This window comes from Halichoerus grypus, chromosome 12 (assembly GCF_964656455.1).
Source record: "Halichoerus grypus chromosome 12, mHalGry1.hap1.1, whole genome shotgun sequence".
NCBI classification, from domain to species: domain Eukaryota; kingdom Metazoa; phylum Chordata; class Mammalia; order Carnivora; family Phocidae; genus Halichoerus; species Halichoerus grypus.
The window spans coordinates 14,433,724-14,457,362 of NC_135723.1; the positions used below are offsets into that span (position 1 = coordinate 14,433,724).

Consider the following 23,639-nt stretch of genomic DNA (forward strand, 5'->3'; position numbering starts at 1 on the left):
CCTTGGGACAACATCTGGAACAAAGGGACCACTTGGTGTTAGACTTTGGGATCCTGTTGTTGTGCTACAGGCTTGCTTGGAGAATATCCTTATGGGCCGAATTGTATACCCCTAAATTTATATATTGAAGTCCAGGACACTTCAGAGTTGTGACTGTATTTATAGACTGGGACATCAGAGAGGTAGTTAAGATTAAATGAGGTCATCGAGACCAGGAGGAAAGATGGCGGAGGAGTAGGGGACCCTATTTCAACTGGTCCCCGGAATTGAGTTGGATATCTACTAGACCACTCTGAGCACCCACGAAATCATCCTGAGATGTAAGAAGATCTGGATCTCTACAAACAGAGTATCGCGGTGGTTGGTTTCAAGATACAAAACGGGAGCCGTGATTCCATGGGCAGATATCTATTGGAGGATAAACGGCAGTGGGAGGGAGCCTGACCGTGGGGATCCTACACCACCGGTGAGCGACAGCCTCGCTCATTTAGTACTTGAATATGTCTTGCCAGGCCTTTCTGGCTTGCCAGGTCTCTGTGGATAGGTCTGACGTTATTCTGATGTTCCTCCCTCTGTACGTAAGGAATCTCTTCCCCCTAACTGCCCTTAAGATGGTTTCCCTGGTTCTAAGATTTGCAAGGGCACAGACTCGCAGACCGGTAGCGGTGGGGAAAGGACTTTAGGGCAGCCCCCAGGGCGGAAACCCGGAGTGGTGGGGTCGCACATGCGAACTGGGAGTGGCTGGCAGACCCGGAGGCAGGACTGGGAGCGCTGTGGAGGGGCGCACAAGCCAGGATCCTGCAGTTTATAGCAGCACGGACAGAAACGGAGACAGTGTGGCCTGGAGAGCTCACTGAAGAACAGACTGCGATCTCTCTGCTCTGAGGCAGAGGGGTGGAAACGGTCTCTTCTGCTCTGACTTGTGGAAGAGACGCGGAAAGCTGCCAGGGAAAGCCGCCCCAGAACAAAAGCCCGATAACCTGATTCCCACTGAGCCCATGCCCCACCACAGGGGGGCAGGGCAACTCTGCCCAAACAGGGTTGCCTGATTAACAGCGCGGAGGCCCCTCCCCCAGAAGACAGGCTGGGAAAACAAGAGGCCAGCAACCTCAAGGTCCCTAGAAAACAGGTGCATCTTGCTTTGGTTCTAGTCAATAATTTGGACTCTATACATTCCCTCAACCACCCATCAACAGAATGACAAGGAGGAGGAACCCCCCAAAATAGAAAAGACTCAGAGATTATGACTTATGCTGCAGATTTACAAATGGATGCAGATATAACCAAGATGTCAGAGATGGAATTCAGGTTAGCAATTGTGAAGACAATAGCTAGAATGGAGAAATCAATTAATGGCAACATAGAGTCTCTAAGGGCAGAAATGAAAGCTGAATTGGCAGAACTTAAAAATGCTATCAATGAGATCCAATCCAATCTAGATAATCTAACAGCTAGGGTAAGTGAGGCAGAAGAACGAATAAGCGACCTGGAAGACAATATAATAGATAAAAAGGGAAAAGAGGAGGCCAGGGACAAACAACTCAGAATCCATGAAAACAGAATCAGAGAAATAAGTGACACCATGAAGCGTTCCAATGTCAGAATTATTGGAATCCCTGAGGGATGGAGAGAGAGAGAAGATATATTAGAGCAAATCGTAGCTGAGAACTTCCCTAATCTGGGGAATGAAACAAACATTTGCATCCTAGAGGCAGAGAGGACCCCTCCCAAGATCAAGGAAAACAGGCCAACACCCCGGCATGTAACAGTAAAACTTGCAAATCTTAGAACCAAGGAAACCATCTGAAGGGCAGTTAGAGGGAAGAGATTCCTTACGTACAGAGGGAGGAACATCAGAATAACGTCAGACCTATCCACAGAGACCTGGCAAGCCAGAAAGGTCTGGCAAGACATATTCAGGGTACTACATGAGAAGAACATGCAGCCAAGAATACTTTATACGGCAAGGCTGTCATTTAGAATGGATGGAGAGATGCAGAGCTTCCAAGACCAGCAGAAACTGAAAGAATATGTGACCACTAAGCCGGCCCTGCAAGAAATATTAAGGGGGGTTCTATAAAAAGAGAAAGACCCCGAAAGTGATATAGAAGAGAAATTTACAGGGACAATCTACAAAAACAAGGTCTTCACAGGCAACATGATGACAATTAATTCATGTCTTTCAATAATCACTCTCAACATGAACGGTCTCAGTGCTCCCATAAAATGGCACAGGGTTGCAGATTGGATAAAAAGACAGGACCCATTCATACGCTGCCTATAAGAGACTCATTTTGAACCTAAAGGTACATCCAGACTGAAAGTAAAGGGATGGAGATCCATCTTCCATGCCAGCGGACCTCAAAAGAAAGCTGGGGTAGCAATTCTTATATCAGAAAAATTAGGTTTTAAGCTAAAGACTGTAGTTACAGACACAGAAGGACACTATATCATTCTTAAAGGATCTATCCAACAAGAAGATCTAACAATTGTAAATATCTATGCCCCCAACATGGGAGCAGCCATCTACATAAGCCAACTGTTAACCAAAATAAAGAGTCATATTGATAACATTACATTAATTGTAGGAGACCTCAATACTCCACTCTCAGCAATAGACAGATCATCTAAGCAGAAAATCAATAAGGAAACAAGAGCTTTGAATGATACACTGGACCAGATGGACCTCATAGATATATACAGAACATTCCACCCTAAAACAACAGAATACTAATTCTTCTCCAGCGCACATGGAGCTTTCTCCAGAATAGACCACATACTGGGTCACAAATCAGGTCTCAACTGATGCCAAAAGATTGAGATTATTCCCTGCATATTCTCAGACCACAATGCTCTAAAACTGGAACTCAATCACAAGAAAAAATGTGGCAGAAATTCAAACGCTTGGAAGCTAAAGACCACTCCGCTCAAGAATGTTTGGGTCAACCAGGAAATCAAAGAAGACCTTAAACAATTCATGGAAATCAATGAGAACGAAAACAAATCAGTCCAAAACCAATGGGATACTGCAAAGGCGGTCCTAAGGGGGAAATACATAGCCATCCAAGCCTCACTCAAAAAAAATAGAAAAATCCTGAATTCACCAACTAATTCTACACTTTAAAGAACTAGAGAAAAAGCAACAAATGATGCCTAAGCCACGCATTAGAAGAGAAATAATTAAGATTCGAGCAGGATCAATGAATTAGACCAGAAACACAGTAGATCAGATCAATGAAACTAGAAGTTGGTTCTTTGAAAGAATTAATAAGATCAATAAACCATTGGCCAGACTTATCCAAAAGAAAAGAGAAAGGACCCAAATTAATAAAATTATGAATGAAAGGGGAGAGATCACGACTAACACCAAGGAAATAGAAAGTTATTAGAACTTACTATCAACAACTATATGCCAATAAACTGAACAATCTGGATGAAATGGAGGCCTTCCTGGAAATCTATAAGCACCAAGACTGAAACAGGAAGAAATTGACAACCTGAATAGGCCAATAACCAGGAATGAGATTGAAGGAGTGATCAAAAACCTCCCAAAAAACAAGAGTCCAGGGCCTGACGGATTCCCTGGGGAATTCTACCAAACATTCAAAGAAGAAATAATACCTATTCTACCGAAGCTGTTTCAAAAAATAGAAACAGAAGGAAAACTTCCAAACTCATTCTATGAGGCCAGCATTACCTTAATCCCAAGCCAGGCAAAGACCCCATCAAAAAGGAGAATTTCAGACCGATATCCTTGATGAATATGGATTCCAAAATCCTAAACAAAATCCTAGCTAATAGGATCCAACAATACATTAAAAGGATCATCCACCACAACCAAGTGGGATTTATCTCTGGGATGCAAGGGTGGTTCAACATTTGCAAATCAATCAATGTGATAGAACACATTAATAAGAGGAGGGAGAAGAACCATATGGTCCTCTCAATTGATGCAGAAAAAGCGTTTGACAAAATACAACATCCTTTCCTGATTAAAACTCTTCAGAGTATAGGGATAGAGGGAACATTCCTCAAGTTCATAAAATCCATCTATGAAAAACCCACAGCGAATATCATCCTCAATGGGGAAAAGCTGAAAGCCTTTCCCTTAAGATCAGGAACACATCAAGGATGCCCACTCTCACCACTATTTTTCAACATAGTACTAAAAGTCCTAGCAACAGCAATCAGACAACAAAAGAAATAGAAGGTATTCAGATTGGCAAAGAAGTCAGACTCTCTCTTTTCCCAGACGACATGATACTTTATGTGGAAAACCCCAAAGACTCCACCCCCAAATTACTAGAACTCATACAGCAATTCAGTACTGTGGCAGGATACAAAATCAATGCACAGAAATCAGTTGCTTTCTTATACACTAACAACGCAACTGTAGAAAGAGAAATTAGAGAAACGATTCCATTTACAATAGCACCAAAAACCGTAAGATACCTTGGAATAAACCTAACCAAAGAGGTAAAGGATCTATACTCTAGGAACTACAGAACACTCATGAAAGAAATTGAAGAAGACACAAAAAGATGGAAAAACATTCCATGCTCATGGATCGGAAGAAGAAACATTGTTAAAATGTCTATGCTACCCAGAGCAATCTATACCTTCAATGCCATCCCGATCAAAATTCCAATGACATTTTTCAAAGTGCTGGAACAAACAATCCTAAAATTTGTATGGAATCAGAAAAGACCCCGAATCACCAAGGAAATGTTGAAAAAGAAAAACAAAGCTGGGGGCATCATGTTGCCTGATTTCAAGCTGTATTACAAAGCTGTGATCACCAAGACAGCATGGTACTGGCACAAAAACAGACATATAGACCATTGGAACAGAACAGAGAACCCAGATATGGACCCTCAACTCAACTCTATGGTCAAATAATCTTTGACAAAGCAGGAAAAAACATGCAATGGAAAAAGACAGTCTCTTCAATAAATGGTGCTCGGAAAATTGGATAGCTACATGCAGAAGAATGAAACTGGACCATTCTCTAACACCATACACAAGGATAAACTCAAAATGGATGAAAGACCTCAATGTGAGATAGGAATCCATCAAAATCCTAGAGGAGAACAGTAACCTCTTTGACATCGACCACAGCAACTTCTTTCAAGATACATCTCACCACTATTGAAACAAGTGGTGAAGCTAGTGAAACAAAAGCAAAAATGAACTTTTGGGACTTCATCAAGATAAAAAGCTTCTGCCCACTGCAAAGGAAACAGTCAACAAAACAAAGAGGCAACCCACAGAATGGGAGAAGATATTTGCAAATGACACTACAGATAAAGGGCTGGTATCCAAGATCTATAAAGAACTTCTCAAACTCAACACCCAAAAAACAAATAATCATGTCAAAAAGTGGGCAGAAGATATGAAAAGACACTTCTCTGAAGAAGACATACAAATGGCTAACAGACACTTGAAAAAATGTTCATCATCATTAGCCAGCAGGGGAATTCAAATCAAAACCACATTGAGATACCACCTTACACCAGTTAGAATGGCAAAAATGGACAGGGAGAGAAACAACAAATGTTGGAGAGGTTGTGGAGAAAGGGGAACCCTCTTACACTGTTGGTGGGAATGCAAGTTGGTATAGCCACTTTGGAAAACAGTGTGGAGGTGCCTCAAAAAATTAAAAATAGAGCTACCCTATGACCCAGCAATTGCACTCCTGGGTATTTACCCCAAAGACACAGATGTAGTGAAAAGAAGGACCGTATGCACCCCAATGTTCATAGCAGCAATGTCTGCAATAGCCAAACTGTGGAAAGAGCCGAGATGCCCTTCAACAGATGAATGGATAAAGAAGATGTGGTCCATATATACAACGGAATATTACTCAGCCATCAGAAAGGATGAATACCCAACTTTTACATCAACATGGATGGGACTGGAGGTGATTATGCTAAGTGAAATAAGTCAAGCAGAGAAAGTCAATTATCATATGGTTTCACTTATTTGTGGAACATAATGAATAGCATGGAGGACCTTAGGAGAAGGAAGGGAAAGATGAAGGGAGGGAAATCGGAGGGGGAGATGAACCATGAGAGATTATGGACTCTGAGAAACAAACAGGGTTTTAGAGGGGAGGTGGGTGGAGGGATGGGTTAGCCCGGTGATGGGTATTAAGGAGGGCAAGTATTGCATGGAGCACTGGGTGTTATACAAAAACAATAGATTGTGGATCACTACATCAAAAACTAATGATGAATTGTATGGTGACTAACATAACATAATAAAATTAAAAAAAAAAAGATTAAATGAGGTCATCTGGGTGGGTCCTAATCCAGTATGACCGGATGTCTTTATAAGGTGTAGGAGAAAGAACAAGGATACATTCGCACAAAGGCCACCAGTCTGTAAGCCAAGGAGTGAGGCCTCAGGAGAAGCCAAACCTGCCAATGCCTTGGTCTTGGACTTTGAGCTGCCAGAACTGTGAAGAAATAGATTTCTGTTGTTTAAGACATGCAGTTTGTAGTATTTTGTTATGGTAGCTCTAAAAAACTAATACATCATAAGTGGTAGTTTTAGGAATATTCTGCATGTTATACTGTGACTAGTGTAATGATTGACAGGGTACTCCCTTCTCTCTCATTAATACTTCTCATTACTAACTTGACACAGCAGTTGCTTTTCTCATACTTCTACAGCCTGTCCAGTTTGGTAACAATGCAACGTTGTAGACATCCACACCCACAGAAAGGGACACTGAACAATAAGCCATTGTTGGGGTGGGAGTCCCATGGAGTTTCCCTTAATTAATTTCCCTTAATTTCTGGGTTGGTTTCCTCCCCACTGTATTAAAATACTGTGCTCTAGGTATTAAAGCAAAGGGTGAAAAGATGTTTATATAATACTCCTAAAGCACCTTATGAGTCACCTCTACACACACACACACACGTGCACGCATGCACAGAAAAAAAATGGAACGACTTTTCAGGGATCACAGACTCAATTACGGAAGGGCAATAAAGCATATCTTCACGTTGTATCCAGCCTGCATGTGGTGACTTTAATAGTTCTAACTAGACACTTCTGTCCCCTTGTACACACAATGGGTTAGCTTTCCATAAGACCAGAAGAGAGATCTGTATGAACTCAAGGGAATTCTATGGAAAATTTGTATATGGAATTACCAGTAGCTAGATTGTTAGTTTTGTTTTGTTGAAAGGTAAAGGATATATTACATTTGTTTTTCAGATTATAAGTATTCTTGGAATTGCTGACAAGGGTAGTTGGAAATTGGGCCAGGAATCTGGGATAAAACTGTGGAAACTGAGATGTTCTCTGCTGTCTGTTACATGTCCCTGTACCGTCCACCCCCTACTGCCATCAGCCCAGATTTCAAAACCTATTTAGATTTCCCCTCTCTCTTACATCTTTTATTTATTTTTTTAAAAGATTTTATTTATTTATTTGACAGAGAGACACACAGCGAGAGAGGGAACACAAGCAGGGGGAGTGGGAGAGGGAGAAGCAGGCTCCCCATGGAGCAGGGAGCCCGATATGGGGCTCGATCCCAGGACCCTGGGATCATGACCTGAGCCGAAGGCAGATGCTTAATGACTGAGCCACCCAGGCGCCCCTCTCTTACATCTTTTACTTTAGTATCTGCCAAAAGCAAATTATTTAAATGGGGAAATTTTTTTATGAAATCAGTGCTAGGTTCTTAATGGTGCCTCCTGTTAACTACAAAGAGCTCAAAGCAAGGAAACAAAAATGTAAATTTTAGAGATCCTCCTGCATTTGCCTTTGAAAATCTATCATCATCCAATTTAAGTACATCTGAACTTGACATAGGGAGAGAGCTCTCTTTCTTCACAGACCAAGAGTGCCTGTAGTGTTCAGTAGCCTAACATTATCTTTGATCATAAGTGGATTCAGATTAGTTATCTATTAATCAAGGTGCTGATTATGATGGCCTTATTAAACTTCATCTCCTTGATAATCTAATTTTCTTCTAAGCTTCAAAAATGATAAGAAATCTTATTAGCGTTGCTTTTAAGATTGAGTTAACCTGTCTGAACTCTGAGAAATTGGGCCAATTTTAACTTGGTAATGTTACTTAGCCTTTTCATGAGAAAAATGTCAGGAAAGGCCAAAAATAATAATGTAACTATGGGAACTTCTATAGGCTCATGATCACGGATGAGACGACAGGAGTTACTTTGTGAAATCACAACTTTGTGACATTATATCTCTTCACATCCAACTCTTATATGTCAATATGATTGGCTTTCTACCTGAGCATCAACTCACAGTTTCTGAGAGGCTAGTTAATGAAAATATTTCTGTAATGTGTGTGGTGTTTTCTTTCTCCTGTCCATCTTTTTCTTTTTCTTTTTTTTTTTTTTAAGATTTTACTTATTTATTTGACAGAGACAGAGAGGGGGAACACAAGCAGGGGGAGTGGGGGAGGGAGAAGCCATCTTCCCATGGAGCAGGGAGCCCGACGCGGGACTCGATCCCAGGACCCCGAGATCATGACCCAAGCCGAAGGCAGATGCCAAATGACTGAGCCACGCAGGCCCTCCTCTTTTTCTTTTTATGACAAAAGTTACCTATAAATGTAAATGAGTTCCACTTTTGCCATATTTTAACAAGTCAACTCAAAAAGTCCTTGCTTCTTTAATAGGTAATGAATACCTATTGTTTAAGGTGTTTGGCTAGATTTGCATAACCTTACAAATAAAATCCACTGGATTTGGTTTTGGAAGCACAGTAAGGGCTGTGATGGTACACGCCCTTGCGCAGGGGTATCATGTACATGGTGGTATGTGGGCATGCCCCTGAATTTTCAGTGATTGCTGCCCTGAGTTTAGTTCCTTAGAATTTATTAATTCATCCTATGCATTGTGTCTAAAATTCAATCAAATTAATGCCTCAATTGTGGCTTCTTTCTTCTGGGCAGAAGTAAGAGGGTTAAAGGTAAGCTAACAAAATTATACCTGTTCATGGTTCCTGAAGTTTTAGGCGTAAGTATTAATAAATATTAATTATTTTTAATGCTTCAGAATTTAGCATATCTAAACAATAAACAATTTGGCTCATAAATGATCAAATGTCCTTCATTACAGGTAAATGCAGCCTTGTTTTTAAGCCCGATGCCTTATAGGACTTTGAGACACTTCGGAGTTTCGGAGTCTGTGGTAGCTCTTCTTACCAGGGACTTTGCTCACTTTGAAGGAAACCTGTTTAAAATTCATCTGTTCACTTATCAGAGTGCAGTAGGAAACTTTGATGCAGTAATGGTCCTTTGATACTATATAGGTTAAATCTTTGTTTGAAGAATGGGGCTGTCCAAGGTGCTGAAGAGAGACGTTAAATAAATGAAATCTGTCCAGGAGCCCAACGTTGTCTGGGAACCGACCCCTCTCTCCCTTGCCTCCTCCATCTACCCCAAGACATATATACAAATAATTAAGGAATTGGTTCTACTGAGGACCAATCTGATGTCAAACAATTTGGAAACACATTTAATTAAGTATAGAATGTGATTTCTTTGTATTGAGTAACACAGATATCTGAAACCTTCCATGATGCTGTGCCTGCAGTGTTCTTCCTCTAACTATTTAATTAGATTTTAAGTTTCACTTTAATCCTTGAGGGAGGCTGTGGCTCTCATGAGCAGTGCTTACAGGAGGAAGGGAAGAAAGCAACAGCTTCAAGATACCACTCAGCAAGGGAATAAAGAGATTTTTTTGACTAGATGCAGTGGTTCTCAGACCTTTGTAAGGTTTTAAAACCATGTATACTTTTCGCATGCCTGTTGATTTTTGATTATCTCCATGATGAAACCCAAAATGACCCTGTCTTGTTTTCCAGGACAGCTGGGAAGCAGGGAACTAGAGAGACTCTTTCCTTCTCCCTAGGCTTACAAGAGTGTGACACCCAAGGGCGTGCATGGGTAGAAGTAGCTTTAATGAGGAAGGAAAAGCAGGCTGACTCCTTTGGGCTGTGTAGGAAGAAAGTGAGGCCCGGCATTGTCTGGGCTGGAGAAGCAGTAGCTTCTGACACTGATAAATGATTCAATTGAAAAAATAAATGAAGAACCTCCAACACCAGAGCCACGTTATTATACTATATGCTAGGGCAAGGAATTTTGTAGGTGCGAATACTTCTTAGATCTTGTCCAAGGAGGAGTATTAGTTGGCAATCAGACAACCTAATTATAATAGACTCACTTGGCCTCATGTTGCCTTAAGCCCTGAGGAGAATGTGACCACAAGTTAACTAGAATAATAATTTCATCTTAACTTAGCGAGAACAACATAAAGAAACCGAAGGGAAAATATATAGTGTAGGTTGTGGAATTTTGGAATCTGTTTTCTGTGCAATACATAATTCAAGGCTGAATTACTGAAATGGTAATTTTCAGAGGAATAGGGAACAAATTTCAGATGCAGTGAAATCTGAGCATTGCTATAAGAATTTATTTCTAATTTAAAACCTCTTTGTGATTCACATGGAATAATGATGTTAAGAAAATTTTATTAGGCAGTAGGTTTTGCAGAAGAACTACTCTGTGGCATATTATAGGTGAAAAATTTCTCTCCAGAGCCTTTTACTTTTTTGACTCAGGCAGAATTTTAGATGAAATTCAGTATGGTTATTACCAAATGATTTATGAACCTTAATAATCATGAAGGAAAATTAAGAATTTTAATAATTGGAAAAGAAGAAAGTTATTTAAATCAGCCTTTCAGTTTATCTGCTTAAATTGAACTCATCTATTTAAGCCATTATTGTCTAATTTGAACCTTCTGCCCCTCTTAGATACCTAAAAAATTTCTTCTGGGATTCTTATTTCATTTTTTAAAAATGTTTATTTCTTCCCTTGGGCTAGGGGAATGCAGTGTCTGGAGTGAAGACTGAATTTATTTCATGCTCGCTCTTTTTCGGAAAGAAAATGCAATTGTGGGATTAAGTTGATGTGCTTTATTTCTTAAATATTTGGGAAAAGAATACTCTTCCTCACTACTTTTTTGTGATTTCCAGAAACCCTGAGCGGTCGTGGTAACTCATAACCATCAGTTGCAGCAGCAGGCTTTATATGGCTGTCTGAGGGGAAAGCCTCCTTCTGGGTGAGAAACAAGCCCTGCCTAGCTCAGGGCCTTGAACACGAAGGGTGGGAGAACAGACCTCTGAAGTGGACAGCTGAAAACAGGGGACGTCAGTGCAGTTCTGTGTTTAATCTCTGTGTCGTTCTTTTTTGTACATCATAACAGGTGGCTTAGTGGTTATAAAAAAGAATGGTTTCTTCTCCATTTTTTCCCCTCCACCCTCAGTAAATTGATGTTCCAGAGAGATGCTTTAGGTGTATTTTGTGGCTCTCTGTGCCCTAGACAGACCATTAAGTACCCCCAACGTGTACACTTATCTATTTTGAGAAACGTGGCCTTAGGGGATTCAGAGCCTCCTGATTACACCTCTTAGGGCTGTAGGCTTTAGATTGATCTGGGTCTAGATCTGTCAAGGTAAGTCACATGTCTGCGGATATTCTCTCTAAATTAAATGCCATCTCTTAGGACGCAGAATCCTGGGCCTCGCTTCTTCTCTCTTCATACTATCCACCTATCACTGACCAGCACTTGGGCTTCCATTTGCTAAACCATCCACTTTGTCCTTAATCCTTCCAATTGGATTTACTTTCTGAAATGTTTCTGTCAATGCCTTTCATGCTTTTCTGCTAATTCTATTGACTTTTTTTTCCTGTTAGATTTCAGCCTTCTCCAGGGCGCCTGGGTGGCTCAGTCGTTAGACGTCTGCCTTCGGCTCAGGTCATGATCCCAGGGTCCTGGGATCGAGTCCCACATCGGGCTCCCTCCTCGGCGGGAAGCCTGCTTCTCGCTCTCCCACTCCCCCTGCTTGTGTTCCTGCTCTCGCTATCTCTCTCTCTGTCAAATAAATAAATAAAATCTTTAAAAAAAAAAAAAAAGATTTCAGCCTTCTCCATCTTTCAGCATTTCCAGTATTGATGATGAACCATTTTCTCAGGCCATTTAGGGCAGGGGATGCTGTGGCAGCACTACCTTAGTGGCTTTCGGCCACAGAGGTTGATTTCTTGCTCATGAAACTATGAACGACAGCTGTGCTCCATATTCTCTCCACTCCGTGATCCGGTCCAGAGAAGCAACTCACATCTGGAGTGTCACAGGACTCAGGGTAGAGGGAAAAGAAATGGGAGGACTGCATGATGGCTCTTGGCTGCTCAGGAGTAGGGCGTGTCATTGGCCAAGGCTGATGTTGACGGGCAGGAAGTGTAATCCTCCCCCAAATCAGATCAGGCCTCCGGGGAAGCAGAGTAGATTTGACAATAATACAGCCTCCCACAGCCTTATCATTTCAGCTTAGATACTCAGAATCGGACATAGTGCCTGTCAGATCATAGATATTAAGTATGGGGAAGATGTACTTCTTTCTTCCCCAAATGCTTTTTGTGGTGGTATTAGCAACCTCAGCCTAACTCCACCTGTTTGTTCTCTGGATCCTCTTCATCCTCTACATTTACCCAAGTGTTGATTATCAGTATTTTCTATTCATTCTCCTCATCCTTTCTCTACAGTTTTCCATTCTACGTTGATGTTTCAGAAATCCAGACTGTCCTTTTGTTTTGTTTTGTTTTGTTTTTAATCTAGCTTGTGGCAGTTGCCTTCACATGATATTTCTGGATTGTTCAGCAAAACAAGGGAAACGTAGAGTTTTGATTTTAAACCATGTGGAGACACTATATATACTATACCATGTAAGATAATAATCTCATCCAGAAGCCCTTTTGAGGTCCAGCTATAGTCTTAAACACTCCTTTTCAGAGTTTCTTTGTATTAATCACTGTCTATCTTTAAATGTGATGAGCATTTTGTCTTTACTTTGTACCCCCGAATACTTGGAACGGTTATTGCAGAGCTAAATGTAACCTGCTTGTAATGCAATCTTTATTTCGATACTTCAGTTCCTCTACTAGATTGTAATTTACTGAAGGAAGTAGGTTGTTTTTTCCCTTCATACCTAACCCCCCTTTTATTTTTGCTAAATGCTAACACATGCTTGTTGAGTAGAATGTGACTCTTATAGCTGCTATTTTATTAATTACCAAGGTGGAGTCATTCTGTGTGCTAGCTCTCTGCAAGTTTATTAAATTATTCTGCAGTTAAAATGCATATTTAAAAAATATTTTCAATTGCAGTGCCCTAGACCTACCCTTTCCGAGCCCGCTGGATTTTGTTGCTATTGTCCAAGAGGGCAGCTCTGTGCCTGAGTGCTTTCTCTGACGTTCCCCAAGAGCAGCATGAATGCCCCACCTCCCTTGCTCCCCAGTTAAGATATCTAAAGGGTGTCTGACACTTTCTCCCAGAGCTCCCCTGTGGGACTGAGGCTGGGATGCCCACCCTGGTAACTTGCTTGATCATGTACCCTGCATTGGTGCTTATCCCCTGCCTGCCTCATTTCTCTACTACTGGCAATCTAATCTTAGTCTCAGAGTTTCTAAGGCTAATCCAAACCAAAACAAAGATTTATATGTCAAAATTTACGATTTCAGAGTTTCTCTATTTTGGTGATGTCCAATATTAATATAACACAAACCGCAGATGTAGTTTCAAAATTTCTAGTGGCCACATTTTATAAAGTGAAAAGAAAGAGTGAAATTCATTTTAATAACACAGTTTATTTAACGCAGTGATGAGAGAGCAGAAGGCTAGCTGAAGACAAAGCATAAGCTGACATCCTGCAACCTCCCCCCAGCGCCCAACTCCTAGCTGGAATATGTGTGATATTCTTCCAGGAAGCTCCCAACTGTCTTCATGTTATTGCTTTACTAGAGGGAAAAACAACCTTAACTTGACAATGGCAAGGCCTCTGGTACTTTGTAGGTGGTCCTCTTTAGCATATGAAAGTTCTTTTGGAAACCTCCCTTTTTCTTTACCTCCCCCAACCCCATAGTATATAATCAGTTGCTCCTCACAACCCCAGTGTAGCTCTTCCTGCCCTGTGCTTTAATAAAACCACCATTTTGCGCCAAAGACGTCTAAAGAATTCTTTCTTGGCCGTCGGCCCTAGACCCCACCCCACCGAAACTCACCTATATTCCAAAACCACATCATCAGTATATCCCAGTTATTACCATTTTAACATGCAATCGATATAAAACCTATTAATTAGATTTTTTGGAACTAAGTCTCTGAAATCTGGTATTTTACACTTACACTACATCTCCATTTGGACAAGCCACGTTGCAAGCAGTCAGCCACATGTAGCTAGTAGCTACCATACCGAACATGGTGATCAATTTCCGACTGCTGTATTCCATGCATCAAAATTTAGGGATTTGCTGGCTCTTGAGTATATAAGAGGCTGTCTGGTGGGTCATAGTTTCCGTTCTCAGCAAAATCTTACTTGCCTTTACTTTTAAGCTGAATAAAATCTCTGTAAATGTTTACACTGATGGGTGCCTTGTTTAGTCTGTGTGTACATATTTATGTTCTTTCAAGAATGAGTCTCTGGTAATAATAACTCCGAGACTTATTGCCTCTCACGTGTTTCCATGCAAAATATAGACAAAATGCTTAGCATCTCTGTGTTTGTGTGTCTTTCAGGCGGAGGGTACCAGGCTTCAGCGAGAACTCCGGGGATATTTAGCAGCTATCAAAGGTAATGCGTGTGAGTCGTTTACTGCATGTTACCTTACCAAGCACAGATTGTTCTTGAAATTCATGAGTGGCGGGATTAAGTGTTAATTACAAAGCTGTTTGGTTTTCTGGCAAGATGTGTACTTGAGCACAGGTGCTCATTCCACCCACTCCCAAGTTCCCATTGAAATGATAATCAGAATATACAAGAAAAAAATGTCTACTGTTATGCTGGCAACGAGGAATAAGTGCCTCCTACACCGGAGACTTCTAGGAAGCTTTGTGAGGTAGAGCGAGCTTGAGACCTTAAGAAAAGCTGCAGCTGGTATATGCTAAGGGAGAGCATGTCCCAAGAGTAGACCACTCACAGACTCACACTTCAGCCCTCTAGCTACAAGGGGCAAGGAGTCATGGCAGAGGCAGGTGGAAGGTTATCAGAAATCAAGGACCTGGACCACCTGTGACTTACGGGGACCAGCTGCGCTTGCAGCCCTGCCACTGGATGGAGACTGAGAGGCCATGACATTGGTTTCTGGCCTCAGCCAGGCAAGGCAAAGAATTGAGGTGGGTGGTGGAGGGAGGAGAGGGCAGTAGGGAGGTGTGCTCTTTTCCTGCCTGCTGTACCTCATATAGCTGCCTACACTGAGACGGATCCAGGTGCACCCATGGATGTGATGGATCACAAGGCAGACCTCCAGATTAGTCGGGGGGACAATGGATCATCTGAAAGGAGTCTTGCGTCAACTAGCGAAACACCCAGAAAAAAATAAGATCCTCAAGCTCATTCTCTACTCCCTCCTTCTCAATTACAGATCTAGTAAAGAGTTAAATATGCATAAAAGACATGTCTTAAAGTCATGTAGAATTTGACTGAGTTAAAGTAGAATAAAATACAGTAGACTTAGTCTCTAGTCTTGGGTGACAAGGTCTTTACAAGGGCAACCCAAAAGACAGACACCATAAAGGGAAAGATTGAGAGATTTAATCTCATAAATATATCAAACTTAAGTATATGTTTAAAAAAATTATTTTGACAACATATTTAATGAAAGTGAACTCCGTAAGTACGCTAAATGAATACCAGTTGATTAAAAGAAAAAATAGGTAGAACATATGAAGAAAAAATTAGCCAGAGAAGAACTGGGAGATGGGTAATAAGTGTGAAAAAATAGTTTCAAGTTTCAAAAAGAGTTTTCACTTATCCTCCTGGATGGATAATCAAAGAATATTAAGTAAAATCAAAAGGGAGATACTGTCATTTTTCTTCCAAATGTTTAGAGACATTAAGATTAAAAAGACCATAATACATAGCTTTGGAAAGCTGTGGGGAGCAGACCCCTTTTATTTATTTTTATTTATTTATTTTATTTTTTAATTTTATTTTATTATGCTATGTTAGTCACCACACAATTCATCATTAGTTTTTGATGTAGTGATCCACGATTCATTGTTTTCATATACCACCCAGTGCTCCATGCAGTACGTGCCCACCTTAATACCCATCACCGGGCTAACCCATCCCCTCACATGCCCCCAAAACCCTCAGTTTGTTTCTCAGAGTCCATAGTCTCTCATGGTTCATCTCCCCCTCCGATTCCCCCCCTTCATTTTTCCCTTCCTTCTCCTAATGTCCTCCATGCTATTCCTTATGTTCCACAAATAAGTGAAACCATATGATAATTGACTTTCTCTGCTTGACTTATTTCACTTAGCATAATCTTCTCCAGTTCCATCCATGTTGATGTAAAAGTTAGGTATTCATTCTTTTTGATGGATGAGTAATATTCCATTGTATATATGGACCACATCTTCTTTATCCATTCATCTGTTGAAGGGCATCTCGGCTCTTTCCACAGTTTGGCTATTGTGGACATTGCTGCTATGAACATTGGGGTGCATACGGTCCTTTTTTTCACTACATCTGTGTCTTTGGGGTAAATACCCAGGAGTGCAATTGCTAGGTCATAGGGTAGCTCGATTTTTAAATTTTTGAGGCACCTCCACACTGTTTTCCAAAGTGGCTGTACCAACTTGCATTCCCACCAACAGTGTAAGAGGGTTCCCCTTTCTCTACAACCTCTCCAACATTTGTTGTTTCTTGCCTTGTCCATTTTTGCCATTCTAACTGGTGTAAGGTGGTATCTCAATGTGGTTTTGATTTGGATTTCCCTGATGGCTAATGATGATGAACATTTTTTCATGTGTCTGTTAATCATTTATATGTCTTCTTTAGAGAAGTGTCTGTTCATGTCTTCTGTCCATTTTTTGACTTTATTTGTTTTTTGGGTGTTGAGTTTGAGAAGTTCTTTATAGATCTTGGATACCAGCCCTTTATCTGTAGTGTCATTTGCAAATATCTTCTCCCGTTCTGTGAGTTGCCTCTTTGTTTTGTTGACTGTTTCCTTTGCAGTGGGCAGAAGCTTTTTATCTTGATGAAGTCCCAAAAGTTCATTTTTGCTTTTGTTTCACTAGCTTTTGGAGATGTATCTTGAAAGAAGTTGCTGTGGGCGATGTCAAAGAGGTTACTGCCTATGTTCTCCTCTAGGATTTTGAAGGATTCCTGTCTCACATTGAGGTCTCTCATCCACTTTGAGTTTATCTTTGTGAATGGTGTTAAGAGAATGGTCGAGTTTCATTCTTCTGCATGTGGCTGTCCAATTTTCCCAGCACCATTTATTGAAGAGACTGTCTTTTTCCATTGCATGTTTTTTCCTGCTTTGTCAAAGATTATTTGACCATAGAGTTGAGGGTCCATATCTGGGCTCTCTGTTCTGTACAATTAGTATACGTCTGTTTTTGTGCCAGTACCATGCTGTCTTGGTGATCACAGCTTTGTAATATAACTTGAAATCAGGCAACGTGATGCCCCAGCTTTGTTTTTCTTTTTCAACATTTCCTTGGCGATTCGGGGTCTTTTCTGATTCCATACAAATTTTAGGATTGTTTGTTCCAGCACTTTGAAAAATGTCATTGGAATTTTGATCAGGATGGCACTGAAGGTATAGATTGCTCTAGGTAGCATAGACATTTTAACAATGTTTCTTCTTCTGATCCATGAGCATGGAATGTTTTTCCATCTTTTTGTGTCTTCTTCAATTTCTTTCATGAGTGTTCTGTAGTTCCTAGAGTATAGATCCTTTACCTCTTTGGTTAGGTTTATTCCGAAGTATCTTATGGTTTTTGGTGCCATTGTAAATGGAATCGTTTCCCTAATTTCTCTTTCTACAGTTGCATTGTTAGTGTATAAGAAAGCAACTGATTTCTGTGCATTGATTTTGTATCCTGCCACATTACTGAATTGCTGTATGAGTTCTAGTAATTTGGGGGTGGACTCTTTCGGGTTTTCCTCATAAAGTATCATGTCATCTGCGAAGAGAGAGAGTTTGACTTCTTCTTTGCCAATTTGAATACCTTTTATTTCTTTTTGTTTTCTGATTGCTGTTGCTAGGACTTATAATACTATGTTGAACAATAGTGGCGAGAGTGGGCATCCTTGTTGTGTTCCTGATCTTAAGGGAAAGGCTCTCAGGTTTTCCCCATTGAGGATGATACTCGCTGTGGGTTTTTCATAGATGGATTTTATGAACTTGAGGAATGTTCCCTCTATCCCTATACTCTGAAGAATTTTAATCAGGAAAGGATGTTGTATTTTGTCAAACGCTTTTTCTGCATCAATTGAGAGGACCATATGGTTCTTCTCTCGCCTCTTATTAATGTGTTCTATCACATTGAATGATTTGCAAATGTTGAGCCACCCTTGCATCCTGGGGATAAATCCCACTTGGTCGTGGTGGATGATCCTTTTAATGTACTGTTGGATCCTATTAGATAGGATTTTGTTGAGGATTTTGGAATCCATATTCATCAGGGATATTGGTCTGAAATTCTCCTTTTTGATGGGGTCTTTTCTTGGCTTGGGGATTAAGGTAATGCTGTCCTCATAGAATGAGTCTGGAAGCTTTCCTTCTATTTTTTGAAACAGCTTCAGGAGAATAGGTATTATTTCTTCTTTGAATGTTTGGTAGAATTCCCCAGGGAATCCGTCAGGCCCTGGACTCTTGTTTTTTGGGAGGTTTTTGATCACTCCTTCTATCTCGTTCCTGGTTATTGGCCTATTCAGGTTGTCAATTTCTTCCTGTCTCAGTCTTGGGAGTTTATAGGTTTCCAGGAAGGCATCCATTTTATCCAGGTTGCTTAGCTTGTTGGCATATAGTTGTTGATAATAAGTTCTAATAATTGTTTCTATTTCCTTGGTGTTAGTCGTGATCTCTCCCCTTTCATTCATAATTTTATTAATTTGGGTCCTTTCTCTTTTCTTTTGGATACGTCTGGCCAGTGGTTTATCGATCTTATTAATTCTTTCAAAGAACCAACTTCTAGTTTCCTTGATCTGATCTACTGTGTTTCTGGTTTCTAATTCATTGATCTCTGCTCGAATCTTAATTTTCTCTTCTAATGCGTGGCTTAGGCATCGTTTGTTGCTTTTTCTCTAGTTCTTTAAAGTGTAGAGTTAGTTGGTGAATTCGGGATTTTCCTTTTTTTTTTTTTTTGAGTGAGGCTTGGATGGCTATGTATTTCCCTTTAGGACTGCCTTTGCTATATCCCATAGGTTTTGGACCAATGCGTTTTCATTCTCATTGGTTTCCATGAATTATTTAAGTTGTTCTTTGATTTCCTGGTTGACCCATACATTCTTGAGCAGAGTGGTCTTTAGCTTCCCAAGTGTTTGAATTTCTTCCAAATTTTTTCTTGTGATTGAGTTCCAGTTTTAAAGCATTATGGTCTGAGAATATGCAGGGAATAATCTCAATCTTTTGGTATCAGTTGAGACCTGATTTGTGACCCAGTATGTGGTCTATTCTGGAGAAAGCTCCATGTGTGCTGGAGAAGAATTAGTATTCTCTTGTTTTAGGGTGGAATGTTCTGTATATATCTATGAGGTCCATCTGGTCCAGTGTATCATTCAAAGCTCTTGTTTCTTTGTTGATTTTTTGCTTAGATGATCTGTCTATTGCTGAGAGTGGAGTATTGAGGTCTCCTACAATTAATGTATTGTTATCAATATGACTCTTTATTTTGGCTAACAGTTGGCTTGTGTAGATGGCTGCTCCCATGTTGGGGGCATAGATATTTACAATTGTTAGATCTTCTTGTTGGATAGACCCTTTAAGAATGATATAGTGTCCTTCTGTGTCTCTAATTACAGACTTTAGTTTAAAATCTAATTTTTCTGATATAAGAATTACTACCCCAGCTTTCTTTTGAGGTCCACTGGCATGGAAGATGGATCTCCATCCCTTCACTTTCAGTCTGGATGTACCTTTAGGTTCAAAATGAGTCTCTTGTAGACAGCATATGGATGGGTCCTGTCTTTTTATCCAGTCTGCAACCCTGTGCCGTTTTATGGGAGCACTTAGGCCATTCATGTTGAGAGTGATTACTGAAATATATGAATTAATTTTCATCATGTTGCCTGTGAGGACCTTGTTTTTATAGATTGTCCCTGTAAATTTCTTTTATATATAACTTTTGGGGTCTTTCTGCTTTTATAGAACCCCCTTAATATTTCTTGCAGGGCCGGCTTAGTGGTCACATATTCTTTCAGTTTCTGCTGGTCTTGGAAGCTCTGCATTTCTCCATCCATTCAAAATGACAGCCTTGCTGGATAAAGTATTCTTGGCTGCATGCCTTGTCAGGCCTTTCTGGCTTGCCAGGTCTCTGTGGATAGGTCTGACATTATTCTGATGTTCCCCCCTCTCTACTTAAGGAATTTCTTCCACCTAACTGCCCTTCAGATGGTTTCCTTGGTTCTAAGAATTGCAAGTTGTACTATTACATGCCAGGGCGTTGGCCTGTTTTCCTTGATCTTGGGAGGAGTCCTTTCTGCCTCTAGGATGCGAATGTTTGTTTCATTCTCCAGATTAGGGAAGTTCTCAGCTACGATTTGCTCTAATATATCTTCTCTCTCTCTCCACCGCTCAGGGATTCCAATAATTCTGACATTGGAACGCTTCATGGTGTCACTTATTTCTTTGATTCTGTTTTCATGGATTCTGAGTTGTTTTTCCCTGGCCTCCTCTTTTCCCTTTTTTTCTATTAAATGGTCTTCCAAGTCACTAATTCGTTCTTCTGCCTCACTTACCTTAGCTGTTAGATTATCTAGATTGGATTGGATCTCATTGATAGCATTTTTAAGTTCTGCCAATTCAGCTTTCATTTCTGCCCTTAGAGACTCTATGTTGCCATTAATTGATTTCTCCATTCTAGCTATTGTCTTCATAATTGCTAGCCTGAATTCCATATCCGACATCTTGGTTATATCTGCATCCATTTGTAAATCTGCAGCATAAGTCATAATCTCTAAGTCTTTTCTATTTTGGGGGTTTCTCCTCCTTGTCATTCTGTTGATAGGTGTTTGAGGGAATGTATAGAGTCCAAATTATTGACCAGAACCCAAGCAGATGTACCTGTTTTCTAGAGATCTTAGGGTTGCTGGCCTCTTGTTTTCCCAGCCTGTCTTCTGGGGGAGGGGCCTTCCGCACTGTTACTCAGGGAATCCTGTTTGGGCAGAGTTGCCCTGCCCCCCTGTGGCGGGGGATGGGCTCAGTGGGAACGGGTTTTTGGGGGATTTTGCTCTCTGGCGGCTTTCCACGTCTCTTCCGAGAGTCAGAGCAGAAGAGACTGTTTCCAACCCTCTGCCTCAGAGCAGAGAGTTTGCAGACTGTTCTTCAGTGAGCTCTCCAGGCCACACTATTTCCGTTTCTGTCTGTGCTGCTATAAACTTCAGTCCTGGGTTGTGCGCCCCTCAGCAGTGCTCCCAGTTCTCGTCTCCAGGTTGGGCCCATCTCTGCCCTTTGTGCTTCTAAAACTGCCAGCCACCCCCAGTTCCCACGCGCAACCCCACTGCTCCAGTTTCTGTCTGGGGGCTGCCCTAAAGTCCTTTCCTCGCCACTACTGGTCTGCGAGTCTGTGCCCAGTCCCCAGCGCGGGAGGGTACCGCTCACTGGCAGTATAGGATCCCCATGGCCAGCCTCCCTCCTGCTGCCCTTTATCCTCTGATATCTGCCCCGGGATCACGGCTGCCTGCTTCGTACCTCAAAACCAACTGCCTGAGATATTCTGTTTGTAGAGATCCAGATCTTCTTACATCTCAAGCTGATTCGTGGGTGTTCAGAGTGGTCTGGTAGATATGCAGCTCAATTCTGGGAGTGGTTGGAATAGGGTCTCCTACTCCTCCACCATCTTCCCCCCCCCGCCCCCACAGCAGACCCCTTTTATACACTGCTGGTAAGACAGCTTTCCTGGAAAGCAATTTGGCAAAAGCCTCTAAATGTCTATTTTTGGGGGGAGGGGGCATCCCTTTTGATACAGTAGTACCAGTTCCAAGAACTTACTCTAGCTGTCTCATTGTGGAAGTGTGAGATTGTTTCAAAGATAGTAATAAGTAATAAAATAATAATCTTATTAAAAAACATTAGTCATAATAATAAAACATTAGTGAAATTGATTTTTAAACCAAATGATATTTAAGCTTGTATAGGCCAGGTATATAATTTTAATTCTTATGACAACTCTGAGGTAGGTACTCCCATCATCTTCATGTTATGGATGAAAAAGTGAGGCCCAGAGAGGTTAAATAGCTTGTTCAAGGTCATGAACTAGTAAACAGCAGTGCCAAGATACAAACTTTCGTCCACATGTCTCCTAAAGCATTGCTTTTTTATAAATTGAAGTATAGTTAACATACAGTGTTATATTAGTTTCAAGTATACAATCCAGTGATTCAACAATTCTACACATTACTCAGTGCTCATCACGATAAGTGAACTCTTAATTTCCTTCATCTGTTTCCCACATCCCCCCACCTACCTCTCCTCTGACAACCACCAGTTTGTTCTCTGTGTGTTAGAGTCTGGTTTTTGTCTCTTTTTTCCCCTTTGTTCATTTGTTTTATTTCTTTAATTCCATGTATGAGTGAAATCATATGGTATTTGTCTTTCTCTGTCTGACTTATTTCACTTAATACCCTCTAGGTCCATCCTTGTTGTGGGCTTGCTTTTTTTTTTAATAAATATTTTTTAAGATTTTATTTATTTATTCGTCAGAGAGCGAGAGAGTGAGAGAGAGCACAAGCCGGGGGCGGGGAGCGGTAGGCAGAGGGAGAAGCACACCCTCCCTGAGCAGGGAGCTCGATGTGGGACTCAATCCCAAGACCCTGGGATCACGACCTGAGCCCAAGACAGATGGTTAACCGACTGAGCCACCCAGGCATCCCTGTAGCCTTGCTTTTTTTATCCACTGTCTTATCCAGCCTTTGAACTATATGACTGTTGGTAGGGTATTGGTTTCACAAATTTGAGTTCATCTGTACAGTGGAGTAATGATAACTTACTACTATTACTTTAGAATGAGCACTTCCTGTGTGCTGGGCTGTATGTTAAGCATAGGCATATTACCTCTTTGTAACCACCCAACACAGTTATATGATACATGACAACCTTCGTTTACATTTGTAAAGAAGTAAGGCTCAGAGAACTTTCACAAATTCATAGAGCTCATACTTCACTGTTCTAAAAAAATTAACCCTAAGTATTTATAACAGTTCAGTCAGAAACTAGAAGGCACTCTAGGTATTTCTTTTACTATTGGTTTAGGATTTGAACACAAGATATCATATATTATTTCAAGCACAGGATTTTTTTAAAGAAGATTTAGAGAGAGAGCATGCACACGAGTGGAAGGAGGGGAAGAGGGAGAGGAAGAGAGAGAATCCTCAAGCACACTCCCCGCTGAGCATGGAGCCTGATGTGGGGCTTGATTCCAGGACCCTGAGATCATGACCTGAGCCAGTCGTCTAACTGACTGAGCCGCCCAGACGCCCCCACAGGATTTTCTTTATGTTGGCTGATTTTTTTTTTATTCAATGTTGGCTGCTTTTTTTTTTTTTTTAATGTGGATAAATTTATTGAATGAAAGAGTGAATTCAGT

The 23,639-nt window shown here is 40.9% G+C and overlaps 1 protein-coding gene across 1 annotated transcript in view; it reads left to right on the top strand.

Moving 5' to 3' along the window:
- AMPH (amphiphysin) overlaps window positions 1-23,639 on the top strand; it is a 282,343-nt gene that overhangs the window by 135,659 nt on the left and 123,045 nt on the right. The window contains exon 3 of the mRNA XM_078059989.1: window positions 14,619-14,673. Coding sequence (XP_077916115.1) covers window positions 14,619-14,673 — 55 coding nt within the window. The remainder of the gene's footprint in view (window positions 1-14,618; window positions 14,674-23,639) is intronic.